Genomic DNA, 20,001 nt, shown 5'->3' with positions numbered 1-20,001 from the left:
AGCTGAACATAGCAAGCATCAATGAAGAGAACTGGACAAATTTCAACACAAATACCTGCACAGAGTAATGAGTTGCTGAAAGCAAGATCCATTAGAATCAAGTTTGTCCCCAGAAATTCAAATTTTATTCCTACTCAGGTGCTCCATACATTATTTCTGACCTATCTGGTGTTAATTATGCAGCTCTGAACAGGATTTTTTTTTGTCCTAAGCTCTTTATTAAAAGAGTCAATTCCAACACAAAATCATGCAAGCAGACCTCTATTTTACAGAGCCTATCATGTCACTGCGAGTCCCAGAACAGGTATTCAGCCTAGCAAAATGCATCACCCTTCAACATGAAGCACCATTCCTCATTTTTCTCACCCCATATTCTTATTCAGCTGTGCAAAAAGCTCTGATTGTGTCTAATTTCTCAACTAAACTAATGCTGGGGTAAATCATTGCTTTATGCAGCAGCACTGTAACTTATATGTAGGGAGGAGTCCATCAGGAACCTGCAGCTTTCTAACACTTAATTCAAACTAAAATTCAGCTAAAGACAATCTCAGCTTGCCTGAGACTTTCTTAGTGCAATCACACATGCAGGTATTTCCATATAGCATACACACAGGAACAAAATTTAAAATTTCAGCAGTGAATTGAGACACTGCACACCTGAAGCAGAGAGTTGAATTTTTCCAGGGATGTTAAATGCTCCTCATGAAAAAATGTGCTAACTTTTCTCTGCAGGCAAAGGAACAGACTTGGTGCTTTTGATTTCACCTAAAGGTGCAGATGTAATTTCTCAGAATACAGATGTCTAACTCTTCCAAACCCATCTATCCCAGCCACTGAAAAAAGAATTGGGTCCTTCACTACAGGAACAGGTTAATGGAACTGGACTGTGTCCTATCAGCTGGGGAATCCCATTATTGAAGTCAGTAAATTGCTTTGGTAACATGGAATAAATTCATGAAGGTGTTCAGAGCAGTCTGATTTTGGGAAGAGCTGGGGAAGAGCTAGCAGGTGCAAGGATGTTGCACTTAAAAAAACTTTTTCTCAGGAGACTGGATAGAGTTGATGACATGGGAAACTTGAGTTGCCAACTTTCTACATAGTATATAACTCTGGGAAAATTAATTGGATTATGAAGGTCAAAGAGAAAGGCCAGCCCATTATTGAAAGATAATCTAATTGAATTTTGCCAATTTTATCTGAATGATTGCTCTCCAGATGAAGAGCTAGTGTCACTTTTTCATTGCTGCTAGTCTTTTTTCTTCATTTCCAGGCTCACTTCTTTCACAGACCCGTCTGGAACTAAGAAATCACACCAGTGGAAATTTCCCACAACCAAAGGGTTGGTTTTGTGCAGCCAGCTAAGCTTTCTCCACACTTAGTGCATCTTTTCTTGAGAGAAGATCACCCAAACTCAGCATCCTTACTCTCAGAGTAAGGCATTCTTCAACAGAAAAAGACAATGTTGAGTGGTAACAGTGGAACCTAAAGGTTGGCTTTGGCTATTCTGACCCAGACATGCACATTACTAGTTAATGTTTGCATTATTCATTCACATTTTGTGCCAGAGGAATCTTACTCCATGAGTTAAATTTTATTCAAAGCTCAAGTCTACATTCAAAATAAGACTGGGCTAATATGGAAGCAAAGACTTATAAAAATTGAAAACTCCCTTTGAAACACATGCTTTCCAGTAAGTGCAGCTAGCAAAATGCAAAGTACTGTCAACATTCCTACACCATGATGTCAATTTTCATCTGCACAGACAAGATGCTGCTACATGTAGAAATCAGCTCTGTCTTCCTCACTGGTGGTGTACTCGTGTCTCCCTCTTTTCACTCTCAGAACTGCACCGTGCAGTGAAGACTGCAACCCCTTAAAAGGATCAGAGACACCTCCTGAAGATAATAATTCTGGCAAAAAGCCACATTAATTTTTTTAAAATTAGTTTCCACATTCAGCTTCAGTTCTCCTGAAAAACAATGCACATGCTCTAAGGAGCAGTTTTGATGTTTGCCTCTACAGCAGTTTAGAGGAACTTCTGCCAACAGGGAAGGACTCAAACACCTGATAAAATGGTCTTCAGTGGCACAAAACAAAAAAGTGACTTGTAAAAAAATGGAAATCACTTCAACTCCTCCAAGGAATATTCAACAGGAAAATTAGCTTTATTATTTCTTCTTCTTTTTTTCCCAAAGTGACAAATATGACCATTTGTCAAGAAAACAGCTGCAGGCAACACTTTAAATGCCATCTGTCCTCAGCAGTTATATGCTGAAGAGATGGACTGATTGACACCACACAACAGGAAATATGACAGCCAAGTACTAAAATTCAGCCTCAGCCTGCTTCCTATGGGCAGGTCTCCCTCCAGAAAACCTCCCACTGATGCTGCACTGTTGAAGTAGAAAGCCTGAATTTCACAAAATAAGGTCTCACTTATGGCACAGCAACCTCATGAAGGATCTTTTTCAGAACTGAAATCTTGTAGAGCTTGGGGTACAAGAGCCCTCATGCTACCACTGATTTAAAGTGAGCTTTTGGCAGACAAGGAATGATGAGACAGTACAGGGCAAGAGGGTCAGGCCTTTTCCTCAGTATTCTCAAAGATTGGCCTTAACATTTGAAATAGTAAAAAGAAAGTTTATAATTCCTACATTTCCCCCACTTCTAAATAGCGGCATCTATGTGACACATTACAGATGGCTCACAGAGGTCTAAATTCAGCAATAAAAATAAGCAATTATAAACAAATGCATCATTGATGTCTGCTAAGGTCATAATTCAAGTAAGTTCAAAAGATCAGAACAAAACCCACATGTTTTGTTATCCCAGCTAAGGCCCTTCTCAAGATGGTTATCTACAGGAAGAAATTTTCTCCAAGAAAAGCTTAGTGTTCCAAGAACATCTCTGGTTCCCTTGGAGAAACCATACAAGTTGGGGGTTTTTTAATTAAAGTTAAATTATTAATTTTTATTTATGAGTTAGACAAAAATTTCCCTTTTATTGTCACACTGCATAAGGGAAAAGCTTTAAAAGGTTGGGTGTTAAGAACAGGTGATGCTAACAGGATATTGGAAAGGCCCCTGAGGCTTAGAAAATTAAGTAAAATGTACTTGCCCACTGATCTAATTGCTTACTAATTTTCAAATCTATTCCCACCAGATAACTAATGGCATTTTAAGCCCAGCTCCTGGCATTAAAAATACATTTATAGTTCCCTCCTAGCAGAAGATACACAGCTGCATGGTAAAACCCCATATGTTAAGACAGCATTCTGGAGGTTTTCCTTATAGTTTTAACCAACCTATTGTGTTCCAAATGTAACTGGAAGAGGAAGGAAAAGGAAATGGGAAAAGCATTTGGGTGTGCAGTTTCACACTGAGGGGAAGGCAAGTGCTCTCTCATGCAGGGAAAATGACTGGAATATTTGTGTTTTACAGAAGGACTGATCACATAATGGAAGTGGAACTTAAGCTAAGCCATCAGAAGCTGTTTCTTTATCTTCCTCAAGAAAATACCAGTGTTTGCTTAAAAACAAGAAGCTAGTCCAGCAATTAAGCCTGAATTTCCTCAAATACTTGAAAAATCATTCTAAAATTCTAACATTTGCAAATATATCAGAAACATCCAAGAATGTTTGCATTAAAAAAGTTAATAACAATATAAAAATAAAAAAATATTCCCAGCAGACACAAAGAAGCTCAGAATATAGGCACCCATTTAGGTTTAGAGCAAGTTCTCATGTCCAGGACTTGAGATATCTTCCAGATACTCCTGGAGTTTGGAGCATGTATTTCTTTGTTAATTTCTAAATGATGATTTATAAGTGACAAATCTAGAACTGGTTCTAGTTCAATGATACTCAAGTATTGCCCTGAGGAACACCAAAATCACCTAAGAACAGCTGTACTGATTCAGACCAAGGAACCATCCAGTCTATCAGCTTCCCACAGCACTGTCCAGAGCAAGAATGCTGCAAGACTTTCCTGGACCCACCTTCCCAGCCTGCTGGGGTTCATCTGTACATTACTGGGAAGTGGATATTCCCAGCACTCATCCTGTCTCCCCTACACCCATGTAACCTTCTACTCAAAAAGCATGGGAAGGAGTGCCAAATACCATTACCATGACATGGAAGAAACCCACGTTTCATTGTTTTCAGTCTCCCACCTAGCAGTTTTATTTAAAGGCCCTCAGTTCTTACACTGAAAGAAAGAAGTTACCAGCTGATTCCTGCTTAACTTTCCACCCCATTCATAAAGGATTTGAGCTGCATACAGTGCACCAGCACAGGCAAAGCAGGAATTCCTACAGTGAAAAGATGATTCTCTTCGCCTTACACCTCCCTTTCATATAATTTCCTAACATCCAATTAGCACTGTTAACTGCTGTTCTATGAAAAGACCTATGTGAGAATTACCAGCCTAGAGGAAGCATGTTATCTGTTAGTGACATAAAGCACCTTACATTCATATAAATAAAGTTATAAAATCAGGAGACAAAACCAGAGCCTGTTCAAGCAGTCTTATCAGTTAGTGGCTTTAGCAAAATCCCTACATAGCATACAGCACACACAGCCCATCTCTCCAGGAACAGATCTATTCTCTGTCCTGCTTTCAACAGAAGTGCCACGAGATCAGCTGAAAGAATCCATAATATGCCACATGTACCTGGCAGTTTACAGCTAGGATATTGCCTAGCAAGCAGACAATACTCAAGACACTACTGTGCTATTGGGTTTTCAGCCAGCATCCATGTTACTCAACCAGGGAATGGTTTTAAAGTATTTGAAGACTCAAGAAAACAAAAAACCAAATGAGTAATGTGACCTTGAAAACATTGAATAAGAGAAGACTCTCAGGAGAGGAAGACAAATTACATATTAGCATATTTCTTTTGTTATACATCCACAGAGAGCACTGAACTTGTTCAGCCTTCTGCTTCTACACCACAAGAAGCTGCAGTAGTCAGAAAGAAAAGAAAATGTCCGGCTGAAGAGGCAAATCTGAATTTATCAGAACCAGTACCTGTCGCTTCACATTTCTCCATCCCAATAGACAGCCTGGAACAGCCACATATATAAGCAGGAAAATTGCAACAAAAACAGGGGGTTTGGAGTTAAGTTAATTTCTTGCTGAATCAGCCAGCTGGGAATAAAGCCAGTTCCTGCAATCCTCTCAGAGCTTCAGCAAGGTACATGCCAGGAAACACTTATTGCCAGAGACTGAGGAAACACAATCCCTCACTCTTCACATTCTGCAGCAGTGCAGGTGTGTCCATGTCACCTTACTTCATTGGTTCTAAAACACAGGAGATCAGGCGACTAAAACTCTCCTCTACGCCTGGATTTACCATGCAGTGAGCCCCCATTGGTCCTTTCACAAATATACACTGTAAATGTTGCCCTGTTTTGCTTGCATGCACTAACAGGAGACTATGTCCTATAAATTTTAAGCAGCTTCAATTTTTTGGCAAAGCACCTGATGACAGAAAAAATACCATTACATAAACACAGAAATACATGCTTCTACATATAAACAAACATTCCACTTATTTAATGCTACAAATCAGTCTCATTAAGCAGCTGGGACTTCCCACCAGGACACCAAAGACAACCATTAGCATACAGCAACAATCTAGTAACTGCAATCATAAATGCAGTTTGAATAGTGCTTCATAATTTTGTTGAGCTAACTTGCATTCACTGTGTTTCTAGTGCATCCAGAAGCATGACAAACTGACAATTCTTGGAAACCACATTTCTCAAAACAGTCTGAAAATATTGTTCTCATTTTCCCTCCATAATGATGTTAAATCTAATAAATACAAAATTAGAAACAGAAATAACATTGTTGCTAAACACTTTATGTAATATGCTCTCTGAAGGGATTTATTAGGCCAAGTTCTCAAAAACTGCCCTGTCTTTATAAACACGTGACACTTGTACTTCTTAAATATTATCAAATATGCACTTGAGTACTAGAATTCACACACCAGAAACCTATTATTTCAAAAGATTTTTTAGGATGAAAATTTTGCTTTTATCAGCTAAATATGATTAAAAATACTAAGCCAGACTTTTTAGAAGTGCCTAAGGCATCTAATGCCTGGCTCCCATTAGGTTAATTGAAATTTACCTTGTTTTGAAAAATCCAGCTAAGCATTTAACAATGCACTTAACAATGTTTGTATTTAACATCTTGGGTCTTACTGAAAGACACCAAAACAAAGACTCCACAAACTCTTTTGAAAATACTGCTCTATCTGCATTAATTCAGCACTCTTGTATGGCTGTCATCAACCAAAAAGGAGTTCACAGCACCGTCCTTCCTCCTACAAGTTGAAGTGAGGGAATTTTGAAAACTGAACCTTAAAAGCAAGGGCACTTGACAGTCTATAGTCTTCAGCTAATACCAAGTTCTCCCCTTACAGGAAAGGAAGTTATGTGCATGACTTCAAAACCTAAAGGAGTTATCGTCTATCGCTGACAATAAAGTGAGTGCATGGAGCACATCAGAACTGCAGAGCTGTACAGTTCCCACATGGGTCTCAGTGCTCTCTCTGGAGCTGCCAGGGTTGTATCCAACATCCCTTATGGAGTGTTGTGCTCACTATCAAACTGTACTTCAAAAACAAACCCATTTTTTCACCATGCACAAACTGTCCCTGTTTTGCAGAGATTTTGCCTAATAAGAATGACAGTGGAATTGTTCAAGTGTGATCCTGTTGGACTGTGCACAGCCACAGAATTACCATCAGTATTGTTAACTGTATAAAGCTGTACTGACACATGGATTTGACTAAAGCACAACATTTGCACAATATGATATAAGTTATACCTGAGATTCCTTGCATAGACTTACAATGCCAACAGCTATACATGCATGATTGTGAATCTGCTTCCACTATCACTGAATTCACTCTACTACTTGATTTCAAGCCACACTGGAGCTCCTGGGGATTCAGGAAAGCATGGAGAAACGTTTAAAGAAAATCTTTAGGCACAAAAGCTGAACATAAGGACAAATATATGAACCTACAGGTTATAGAAGTAGTAACAGCAAACAGAAAGGATTCAGATTTTAAAATGTATGTTCTTGCAAAGCAAAATGCATTATATTGGATGGTTAAATCTTGAATTCTGGATGAAGAGTAAGAGCTTTAATATCAGAACAATCAATCACGTACATTACAATCTGTGATGCAAAGGCAGGAATGGAATTTGGTGCACTAAGCAAAACTGCCACCTCAGTGCTGTTTATGCCCCAACTTGGTAAGGCATATGAAGGATGCAGCTGCACCAAGCAGACCTGAATGAGTAATTATCAGTGACTAAGCATTCAAGTGCCTTCTAAACCAAAGATCATCCTAGAGCCATTCCTTCATTTCTTGACTACTCTTTCAAGAGAAATTAGAAGCCACTGGCAGTTGTTAGTAGTTATTCTTATCCTTGAGGCTTCTCAAATATACCAGGCTCTTGGATATCTGGTTTTGGAAACAAAAACATGCAGCTCTACCCACAACTGATCTGAGAATTTCTGTCCAACTTTCAGTGTAACGTCATGAGAAATTATCATCATAATGAATAACTTAGATAGTAAAGGGGTGCATTCCTTGATGAGATCTGTACTCTTGGTCCTCTCCCAGAGCTGACTTTAATTTTTTATGACACATTTTAAAAAGTAAGTATTCATACATAGTTTGTGCCTCAAGTCACAAGAAACATCAACTTTTCAGGCAATTCCACTATTGGATTGTAAACTAGGGGTAACAGCAGCTCAGATTCTATGAGCACTGGCTGAGTAATCATTATCAGTCAAATTTAAAGCACGTTCAGAAACTTAAGCATAAATTTTCTAGTAATGCAGTCACTGAGTTGCAACTTTGTCAATAGCAATGAATATTTTAAGTCAGAATACTTGTACAGAGTCTCAGATATGTTATTTGTCTTTAGAAGCAGCAAATCAATCTTCACACTAAGAATAAAACCACAGGCCTTTGGGGGCTGATGGCAAAACTCCAGATGGGTGCAGAATTGCCACCTGTCTACAGAAACAGAAAACTGCTTCAGGTTTAACTCAGGATTTGCCAATCTCTCCTGATATTTCTGATCAGAGTTACTGGAGACTTAAGAATGTTGTATGGCATGTAGCTCATAATCTATTTTCTGGACATCAGTGTGCAATATATTCAGTGACTGTAAAACAATAATCCAAAGGTTTTCCATGAAGATGGTCTCCAAGTCCACTATGTCATATAATGGACATCAGATTTTTGGCCTTGCAAAGCTCAGCCTTAAAGACATTTACTATGTTGGTAGTTTTTGGCAGATTGGTTATGGCAGAATCATTTTGAAGACAATAATGTTTTCAGTATGTATATCCTTCATTTCCAAAATATCACAGATAGTTAGAAAAGGCCATAATGCAGGCAGGGATTGCAGGAACATAAATCATGGAAGCAACCAACAGTTTATTGAATGAATTTACGACCTATGAAACTTTCCCTTTCATAGAAACCAAGACTTAATGCTTCTTAAATACCCAGACATGGTGTCTTTGCTGTTTCTCCCTCTGCACACATTACCAACCCCGTGGTCTTTGGAGGCAAAATGCACTGACTTGTAGAGGGTTTAATTTAGACCATAGGAACCTAAGAAAATATCAGCTTATTCCTGATTTGAAAACAACATACCAGAGAATAAATCTAAAATGAATCCATGTGTAAAATTCTTGATATATATTTGCCCATACAAATCTGATAGCCATCGTTTCTTCCTGCCAGTAATCCATTAGTGAGACTATAAAGATATACAGTCCTACATACCTTTCATAACAAATATAACAGCATCTAGTTGAATGGTGTAATAAAATATCATCACAAGGTTAGGAAAGACTTGGTTACCAGGCTGAACATCCTGCCCTTCCAATTACCAATATGAAGCAATGTGTACTCAAGAGATCACTTCAAAACAGCAGAACTGGGCTTGGACACTTGAATTGTTAGCTTAACCTTCTCCTAAAATCTGTAGAATTAATAGCTCTCCTGCTACAATTTGAGGAAAATTAGGAGACTTTTAAACAATATTTAGCAATAAATCCAATGCTAGGGATGCTAACATTCCCAAATACACATAATCAATAGAACATAGTAACTTCTTTGGATAGAGCCATCATTTAAATCTCTAGAAACAATGAGTTGCTCCATGTTGCTGCTACTATTTGATAACCAAATATCTTGTTTGTTTTCAAGAACGACATACATACGTAATCTGCTTGTATTACCACTGGCTTTAGACTAATGCAGTTCCATTAATTTCATTTATATTGGCACATACAAGAAAAGGTCAGCTCTGTACTTGCAAAAGAACATGGCCAAGCCTTACCCACAAGGGATCTCTTCCTGAGTGATTTATGTCACTGCTCCTGGTCACAGAGCAGATTTAACAATCAGCCAGCTCAACAATGCTCAGGGGTAAAATATTCCCTGGGTTATCCTAGGAAATCTAATTTACCTACTAGTGCAGCAACTAATTTGCCATTTACAAAATAATTTTGTCAAATTTGAGACACAGCACGTCTGCAAGAGCAGAGATAATTTTGGAGCCCAGCTAAACACCTCACTGCTTATTACCATGCTGTGAAGAATCAGAAAGGACTCCTATAACCAAAGTTAAGTTCCATTGCTTCTCAGGGACAGCTACCTCTTTTTCACAACTTCTCATGTTAAAGTTTTCTTTGCATTACATTCATACCACATTTCCACCACATTCTTTTTAAATGGTCATTTTCTTTATTCTGTACCTGCCTCAAGCAGGATGAAATTAATCAATTGCACATAAGTGATATGACATAGACTTGTGACCTTGCCCAGCATCCAATTGTTTCTAATTGATTAGCTCTAGACATAAGCACTTTAATAGCCAAAAACAACAGAAGTGGAAGTTATGGTACAATATTAGGGTAAAATGACTGTGTGTGGTCCATTTAGTATGGCCCCAAGCAACCAATTAAAGAATTAATGGTTATTGGATACCAAAAATGTTATGTTAAATAATATAAAATATCTTTAATGTGCCTAAAATTGTGATAAAACACCTAAAACTTAGGAGCAAAAAGGCCTCCTACAAGATTGGGGTTAAGTGCTAATAACTCAAATATGCCAAACAGATTACAGTATTTTAAAGGACAATCAAGACCATAAAATTTGACCTGGATTGAAGTGTTCATAAAGCTACTCACAATAGCCAATTGATTACTACAATGTGTTTGGGTTGTTTTTATTATAAAGAGACAAGTGAAGCTATGCCAAATCATTTGTGGAGAAGAGGAAACTATGCCACTACTGGTTCCAGGTCTGCAATAAGAAAAATATGAAAGAAAAAATACAAGAAAAATACTCTAAAAAATGATCTCTTCATAACCAAAAGGCAGAAAATCAAAATTAACATGTCCCTTCTCTGAGCTTCTATTCTTATCTTGACCAGAACTATTAACAGAACTCCATGCACTATTTCCCGAGTGTTTTATGGGGCTGGTTATTACAGCAGCACTCAACTGCTTGCTCACAAAAACACAAGCTGAACAGGCACAGCAAATCTGTAACATTTTTGTCCTTGCATAAGAAACATGCAGGCAAAAAGCAGATCCCACTGTGGCCCTATCTGCTCAGACATGTGTTGAATACATTGTGTTTCACTGCACAATTAATACAGATGTAAATTTTTACTTTAATGGCAAGTTCTTTACTCGAGTAACCAGTGCACTGGTTAGCTGCAACCATACCCACAGAGAGGAGGTGTTCCTCACCTGCCAAATCACTCACAGCTCTCACCAGTGCTACTGAGGATGCAGGGGAGCCCCATTCCCACTACCTTGAACCTCAACATCCACCATAAACTGATCACAGCTTACTCAGCTGTCTACTACAGTCTCCTCAGTTTCTTCATACTCCTTTTCCCTGCTGTATTGTTCTTCAATTCAAAATTCTTCATGATGTATGTTTATATACTGCCCAGCACATCAGGCTCCACTTCTCAGCATTGCAATAATACAAACAGTACACAACAACACTTAATATATTTAAAGAACTTAATTTTTTGTTGAAGACTACTACAGTGCTTCAAAAAAAAAAAAAAGGTTCCTACCTACTCTTAAAAAAATATCTCAGTTTATTTAGTCATCTTTTTCTAAGGATTTATTGGATTTATGTGTACTTAAGACTGAAGAATCCTTGAAACACGTTGTGCTGTGGGAACTATCAGTATAGAGAATGACATCCTCTAACACATCTCTGCAGCATACAGCACACAATATTTCTTGAAATACTCACCTCTTGGAACTGATTAGGCTCATGTGTCAGGCAATAGATCAGATGGCAGCTATGGTTTTTCCTCCATGGTTCCTGAACTCATTGAACACTTGGAGCAAAGATCTTTTTGGGCCACCTTCCCTGCCTTCCCATTTCCAAATGCTTTAGATATTTCTACCAAGGTACTTCTATAACCCTTGTCACTTACAGCACCTTAACATTTGTCAGGTGCTTAAACTCCTGGGGGTAAAGAACAGCTGTGCTGCCTAGAAAGACCTATGGCATTACACATCCGGCAAGATCTCCCTTTGGTCACCCTTTGGCAAAATCAGCTACAGTGTATTAAGCAGGAGAGAGAATATTCATTTCCCACATGAATGTCTTTGAAAGTTTGGTGAAAGGAGAATGTTCTCATTGGGAGACTTTTAATTACAGAGCAGCTCCTTCAGCAGTTTTCTGGTTTAAAACAGTAATGCAAAGTGTGCAGCAAGATTCCCTGATACAGGACCAGAAATGACAACAGCAACAAGTTTATTACCTACCTGTAGGTGAGCACAGAGAGCAAAAGCAAGCCAAGTGATCTCCCAGGACAGCCCAGCGGCTTTAGGGCTGGCCATCCTCATGCCTTGGGGCTCTGCTGAGAGAAATTGTTTCAAGTTACAAACAAAATCAAGTGGGCTCCGCCAGAATTTCAATGACTAAAGCAAACTGGGCCGGCCGCTGGAAGCAGCGCAATGCAAACACCGCAGCGCTGCGCTGGCCAGAGCGGCAGGAGCAGCGCATGCCATGAGCACAGCCTGCAGGGTGAGCAGCTCCGATTAGGGCACGGAAAAGCACCACGATGAGGGGCCGGGGAAGCTCGCAACAGCGGACAGGCTCGGGCATCTCCTGAATGTAGGAGAATTGATCAAATTGGGAATCCCTCCCACCTTGATCTCTCGAATGTAAAATCCAAGGAGCATAGAACTCCTGATGTACTTTCCAGCACTTCCACCATTCAAAGATGAAAGCCCAGCCCTGGGATTTTAGCAGTCATTTGCACTGCCTTTGGAAGCTCAGAGACTAAACAATCAGGGTTTAATAATAGTTCAGGGAAAAAATCCATCAATTTAGTGATCATCACAATTACAAGGCCAGCATGGGCTTGTCACTTTAAAATTGCCCAAAACCCATCATGTAATAATATTAATAATTCTGTTGATTTCTTGTGCCAGTGCACTTATTACCTTAGACTATACACTAGCAGAGTGATCTCAAAGCAGTGCAAGTTTTATGCACCCCAATACACACACACACCATCAGCCCTCCTTCCCCTCAGGCATCAGCCCACAAGTTTGCCAAGTCACACAGTGAATACAAACATCTCCTTCAAATAAAGTACTCCTTTCTAAAAAAGCAGGCATCCCAAAGGAAAACCATCTACAAAAACAGCTCTTGCACCTGTTCAACCAAACATAATTAAGATTCCTTACAGAAAGAGGCGTTTTATTCCCTCCCTCCAAAAGCATCGTAAAGTTCCCCTTCTTCCCAAAGTCATTAGCACTCCTGGATGCTTTTGTCGTTCAAAAGTATCAACTATGACAATAATAGAAGACTTGTTATTTTTCCCCCTTGTCCAGGCATTGCCGAGAGCCCCAAGCGGCCGAGCACACCAGGCTCCGGTGTTATTTCCCAGGTGCCGGTGCTGCGCTCCCGGAGCGCCCGCTCCGCCGTGCCCTCACGGAGATCCTCCAGAGCGACCCTCGCCCCGCACCGCGGCCGCCCCCCTCCCCTTGCCGAGAGACCCCGCCCGGGGCAGAGGCTCGGGGCTGTCCTGCCCTGCCCCGGGCTCACCCACCTGGTGCGGCGCTCCGAGGAGCCGGGAGGGCGGCGGGGAACGGGCCGGGCACGGCCGGCGCACGGGAGAGCCTCGCCTGTCACGGCACCGGGGATGCAGCATCCTGCCCCGCCGGCGGCGGCCCCTCCCTCACGCCAGGCTCCAGCCCACCGCCGCGCCTCAGCCAAGGTCCTACAGGCTGCTGGCAGCGGGCCGCCCCCGCCCGCCCGCCCGCCGCAGCCCGGCCCTGGCCGGAGGCGCCTCCACCTGCGGCGCGGGGCCCGGCCCGGCCCGGCTCCCGCTCCGCGGCTCGCCCGGCACCCCCCGCGCAGCCGCTGCCTCCCCGGCCAGCGAGAGCGGGCGGGCGGCCAAGCGAGCCCGGTCCCCCCCGCTCCCCTCCTCCGGAGGCACTGGCGACGCTCCGATGGCGGGGGCCGAGACCCCGGCAGCCCGGGACCAAGTGGTTCGTCTTCCCCCGAGGGGCAAAAGCTACCGTGAAGTCAGCCCCCGAATCTGATGCAAAGCAGCTTCCAAAACCGCAACCATCCTGTGTCTCATCTGCAAGTAACTCTCGCTATACAGCTACAAATCTGCTCGCACACCGAGTAGGTCTTTAATCTTGCTGCCCTCTACAATAATTTTAGGTTTCCTACTGTAAATCTGGCGAATATGTCTCGTACAACAGCTTTGCTCTCGTTCTCCCTCTGAGCTTCGAGCTTCTAAACAGGAACGCCAAAATCCTCTACCTTTGTGCTACGGCTTCCACTGATATTCCAAGCTTTCGTCGAGTCCGCTAAGAGCAGCACGTAGAGAAAGGGCTCTGATCCCTGCCACTGAAGTTAAAAATATGCTCCAGTGAACTAAACATAACCGATGAAGAGTTTGTTCAAATATGTTGCACTGGAAACTTTTCCAATCTGTTTAGGTTTCTCACCAGCACGGGAAGGCGCCTCCTCTATCGTTAGGAACAGAGTGCCCTCTGCTGAAACCAGCCCGCAGAGCCCGGGGCCGGCAGCGGAGCCGCACGCCCGGCCCGGAGCGGCGCGAAGGATCGCGGGGACCCCGCGGAGACACCAGCGCTGCCCGGGCTGCCTCCTCCGAGCCGCTGGAACCCACAGGCTGCGCTGGTTCAGGTCTGTCTCAGCCCGGACACCTGAGGCAAGCTGTTCTTCCTAGTCTGTACATGATGACAATAGGCTGTGTAACAGGCAAGAGTGCTGCTAAGGACCTTGCTATTTTTCTAGCACCGCTCAGCTGAAAGTGTATCAGCTTCCCGGAAAGCCTGGCTTTCCATCCATTTTCCATTTCAGTTGCCACACTTACTTAAACAGTTATTTCACTATGACATCAGTCATAATCCTGAAATTATCTTCCAAAATTATATACCCATGCAGGTAGCATATACTTCAGACTTGATCATAGGTGATTTTAAAGGCAGAATTTGGCCGTTAGATCATCTAATGTAAAAAGGACATTTTACTTTGTCAAAACCCTGGAGATGAAGCTGACCCTCAAGACTTGCCATCTTCTTAGGAATGTACCCAGCTGGCACCATTCTTACTTAGAATATCTATTCTCTTACAATTAATATATAGAAGTGTTATAAACATTTGTTCATCTGCAATAAATTTAAGTGTAGAAAAATCGTGTAGTACAAAGCAGCCTAGATTAGCTCACATCAGATTCAGCAACTCAAGCCAGATTGCTGTTTACACACATGCCTAATCCCTCATGTGATCCTGATCCCAGGTTAGAGATACTATGTCTGAATTTTTACAGCACATAAGAAAACAGAGGTAAGCACCCACAAGCATGCCCCTCGGGGAGTTTTCAGAAAGCAGCACTACAGTAAACAACACAAGTACCTTGTGGTACCTACCTTGGAAAGTGAAGATCTGGAAGGTCCTACCCCAGATGCTGAAATTACTTAGGTGTTGTTAATTCCATTCTCCCCCATAATCCATAGGTCTGGTTGCATTGCATTGAAATCATCCTTTTTGCAAGGAAGATGAGCACCCAGAAAATAACAGTATTTGAAGCATAAAAATAGCTTTAGCCTACTACTAGAAACTACGCAGGGGTTTAGAAAGCACTTTCCTATGTGAAAACAGGGCATTTTCCTATGTGAATATCATTCTCATTGAATGCTGATTTGTGTTCTCATATATCCAATTTAATTTCTTCACTCAGCCTCACAACACACTCCTGCCACTTTACTCTTTTCTCTCTAAACTTCCAGTGAATCTGGAAGCTTTGAAATTTTGACTCCTGTTGGAGGTCTTCATAACCTCTTCTGCTGAGCCAAGCAAAAACTGATAGAAACTCAGGTGTCCAGGCAAGATGTGATTGAAAACAAGCACTTCAAAATTCACAGCACCTGCAGCTCCATAGCAGACACCCTGAAGTTAAAAGGGCCACAAATTAAAAGTTCTGGTCACCTAATTCTCATACCTGGAGAAGTTTGTCAGCAATCCTGCAAAAACTAATTAACCGCTTGAGCTTAAAATAAAACCTAATTCTCTAAGAAAATGCTTGATTTCCCTTTTGCTTACCCTGTCTTGCACAGAGTACAAACTCTTCAAGGCAGAACTTCTGCTCTTTGCCTATTACAGTGTCAAGTGCTTTAGGTATTATCTTCCTAGCAGTTGTCACCACACAGTCTTTTAATTCCCACTCATGCCACATTGGCCCAGCAGAGCCAGTATAAGATTTTTGAGTAACAAACTATAGCAATGTTTTTAACACTCAGTTCAAATGTATTTGTCTCTTGCTTTTAGCATTTTTTGTATTCCACATATGCTTTGTTTTGGCTGGTGTCTAAAATATATATAATTTAAATTACAATGAAAATGACAACTCTAAAGCCTTTACTGTTCACAAAATTGTGAAATATGGATGTTTGCACTTATTATTCCATTGAACACATACTAGCAATGTCATCCATCTGCACAGCTGGCATGGGCTCTAATGAGGACAATGTTTAGAAATATGACGGTGTTATTCTTCATTTTACACAGACTTAAGACCATGTGTCTTCACTATCAAACATAACCATGAAATAGTTTGTAATTTCTTGATTTATGGTCATTGCAACAGAAAATTTCAACTTACAGTTAACAGTGTGGGCAGAAGTAGCAGAGAAAAAAGATTCTGTAAGATATAGCTGCCAAAGGGCCAAACCAAAAAGAAATTAAATCTCTGATTTGGCAAACAAAAAACCTCTGTTAAATCACATGATAACCACCAAATTTCCCTCTTTGAACATTAATAGAAAACATTCATATTTTAAAGAGAAACTCAGCACTTCTCTATTTATCTTTGTCCTGAAATGCAGGTAGACATACCTCTTCAACAGATTCCACTTATATATAATTATTTCCCCAAACCAAGTTCAGCTACACAAATCTGATGCTCATGGAGGCCATTCTTTCATCACAACAAAAGTCTTTACTACTCAAGAGAAAATATGTTTGGCTAAACTACAAATTTAAAATCCATTGAAACAGTGCAGAACAACATTTGGCTCATAAATCAGCATTCTGAATAATGTATAGCAAAATTGGAAATATCCTGCAGAGGCCCCATGCAAAAACTTCATTTTGGTTCAACATCTCAAAGTTATCAGTAACAGAGCTGCACCTGATTGAATAATGAAAGCAAAATGTTAAATTTCCTGTAGCTAGAGTAATGAGAACCCTGACACAGTCTAATCAGTTCTTTGGCCCTGCATTGTGTGTGCACAGGGTTCTTGTTTACTCTGAAATAACAAGCCCTCCAGGGCAGAGAACAGTCACACACTGTCACCCTTCACAAGTATGTTATACCCTATCAAGAGTAAAGCCTCTATTAGTAAAAAGGTACAAAGTTCAGCCACAGTACCTTGTCTTTCATTTCTTGGGGTTATGGAACCCATTGCTTTCCATGTAGATCCTTGCCCTGGGCTTTGGAAACAGCTCCATCACAACAGTAAGTAGAAAAAGAAATTTTGAGGCTTTCAGAAAGGAAAAACTGCTTATGTATAGATCTAAACATTGTAGAAGAAAACCACTGTCTTTCTCTCAGTTTTTATTCAAATGACTCTAGAATTACCTAAACAATATATTCAAATGGTCACTATTTCAAGTATTTGAATAAATATTTGTCCTTTCTTGTCTCACAAATTCCTTTTGGTGCTTAAGCAAAACAATTTGTGGTTCATTTTCATATTTATGATCCTATACTGTAAGAGCAAAACAAACACACCTTCAAATGGCACCAACTTACTTTTTATCCTACCTCACAGTTCATAGCCTTAACTAAAATGTTAGAATAAGCATTTTGAGATAAACTTATAATACACTTACATGATCATTTTGTGGGTTTGCAAAATATATTTTAGAGAGGATTTAGGTGATTATATTGGCACATAATTAGAAAATATAAATTTATATTGATAAAGGTTGAATGCAGATAAAGCAAAATGAAAAACTCATTGCAGAGGTAAAATTTCAGTTTATCTACACATAGCTATGTGTTAACAGATACTCTTTCTAACTTGCAGAATAACATATCCCCACTGAGACTATAGATATGAATATTGAAATCCTGAGCTTGTCTACCACTTTCTTTTCATGCAACAAAAGTGACCCGTTTTCCTCATTCTGTGATGGCCCTCACTTTTGTGATTGTGCAAAACAGGACGTTACTGAGAGCTATGTGGAAGAGGCAATATTTGGTGAATAAACAGGGGCTCTGAGGAAATCAATTATACTGCAAGTCATGAGCAACAGACGAAGGTCAGCAGGACCTGCCCTCACTGTAATGGCTCACTGGGGAAGAGCAAAGCAGGTGGCCTGTGTGCCACAAGAGACTCGTGCATGTCACTACATGAGCATCCACCACAATGCACACCAACATGGAAATGGAAGTGAACATAAGGAGCAAACAGGAGAAGGAATAAAAAAATTAAAGGTTGGGAGAAATGCATTATCCATCATGGGGATGAATACCAGTGACACACAGAGTAAGGCTGTGAAAAGAGAAGATGAACACACATTTCACCACGCACCTTCACACAGTGAGCCAGGTGCTGGGCACAGCAGCACCAACACACACCACACAGAGCAACAGCTTCTGTGTGTGTAGCTGAGAGCAGTTTGGTCACTAGCAGCTGGAAACCAGGACAGCCTAAGCAAGGAATTTGCCCAGTGTCACCCACAAAAGACTATTTTCTGGCATATTTTCTACATTTCATATTCTACCACAAAAACCTATTGTTTACTTCTGTATCTTTTAAGACCACAAAAAATTTAATTTCTTCCCTGTTACCATCTTATAGAGGGCTGCTTGTTCCATAGTAGACAAAAGCCATTATAAGCCAACTGAATTGTACTGCTCAATTTAACCAGGCAAATAGAGACACAGGCTGGAGTCCTGTAGAGGAGGATCACTTACACAGTGATGTGTTCTTCAAAGGCCTTTCCCATCTCTGTGTGCTGCCACCAATGACACAGAAACTGCCCTTTAACCTTTCTAGTGGATGATCTCTAATTTTCTCAGGGAAAAGTACCTACTCTGGTACTGTAGCAACAATTATCAGGCCAACAGAACTCAATTTGTCCTCATTAGCTCTGGTCACGTGGGAGGCACTAACAGCTCTCTGTAAACAGACTGCTTAGGAAGATATTTATTGATATAGCCTAACCCCTCAGAGTAATATCATTTGAAATAGTATTACTGCTATACATAGCAGCTCCTTAAGGTCTTATACTGTCCAGTGATACCTTGATTTGTTTCCAGTGGGTGTTTAGGAAAAGACCCTCATGACTTACAGAGCAGAATAATATCCAGAGAAAAACACCAAAATGCTACATAGCTTTCCATTGTTCATGCTGATTCTGCATTTATGCCTATATTTGTCAGTGCAATATTGTCACAATAGTCAAGCCTGACTGCTTACTATGTACAGCCACAATTGCATTTAACCCTGGAAAAGTAGATAGGAATTCAAGCATTTTGTATTGGGTCACAAAAAAATAAACTCTAAAAAAAGATATTACTATCAAGAAACTTCACCTTACCATGGTACGTAGCAGACACGCTCTAATAAACTTTCATCCAAGGAGTGGCAAAGTTACAATAACAAGGCAGGTACAAACCAAACCAGAATATCAGTCCATGGGCCAGCAGAGCCCACAGCTCTACAAAATCACAAGGGAAGGGAGCATAAAGGGTGGGGTTTGAGGCCAGGCCAGAGCTTAAATGGAGCTCCAGCAGCCTTGGGCACAGCGTGCGCAGAAGCCTCAGCTGAGGCTGGTCAAGGTCATGATGGCTGTTAGTGCATCAGGAGCCCTGACAACATTTTTGGGACAATCACACACACATTACTTACACCTGGCTGGAGTTAGTTAGAAGATACTTGTAGAAAAGAATAACAGAAAGATTTTTTTCCCCTGCTTTTTATTGTATTACTTCATTGTTGTTTTCTTTTTTTCATCTAATTTCACCAACTCAAGATCAAGGGCTTATTAAGATACTTGAAAAAAATCCACTATGTTTTCTATTCTAACTTTGTGGCACCTACCAACACCAATAAATCTCCCATATCCATATTTTTCTGTAGAAGGACTATTTGTATAATATTTTCACTGTGATTTAGTCTGGGATGTGTACCTTTTCCCACATTCCCCCCCCCAATCTCTTAATCCTGGAACATTCCTAATATCTTTAAACTTGAAACAGTAGGAAAGGATGGCACAGGCTTATCTCTGCAAGAATTCCTCTGCTATATTTGTGGTCTAAGCAATACAGACTATCAAAGAAGTCAGAAAAAAGCATCACAAAGAAAAGAATCAGCCACAGATTTTCATTATGCTTTTTTAAAGTTGCCTCCTTCT

General features: G+C 40.7%; 1 protein-coding gene across 1 annotated transcript in view; it reads right to left on the bottom strand.

The window, feature by feature from the left end:
• The window catches only part of ADAMTSL3 (ADAMTS like 3), a 170,000-nt gene extending 156,766 nt beyond the window's left edge, over positions 1–13,234 (bottom strand). The window contains exons 1-2 of the mRNA XM_036389748.2: positions 13,148–13,234; positions 11,853–11,944 (exon numbers count right to left, since the gene is read on the bottom strand). Coding sequence (XP_036245641.2) covers positions 11,853–11,933 — 81 coding nt within the window. The 5' untranslated portion in view covers positions 11,934–11,944; positions 13,148–13,234. The remainder of the gene's footprint in view (positions 1–11,852; positions 11,945–13,147) is intronic.
• Positions 13,235–20,001: the final 6,767 nt, after the last annotated feature.

The sequence above is a fragment of the Molothrus ater genome, chromosome 13, assembly GCF_012460135.2.
Source record: "Molothrus ater isolate BHLD 08-10-18 breed brown headed cowbird chromosome 13, BPBGC_Mater_1.1, whole genome shotgun sequence".
Lineage (NCBI taxonomy): Eukaryota > Metazoa > Chordata > Aves > Passeriformes > Icteridae > Molothrus > Molothrus ater.
This window is presented reverse-complemented; position numbering and strand designations above follow the sequence as displayed.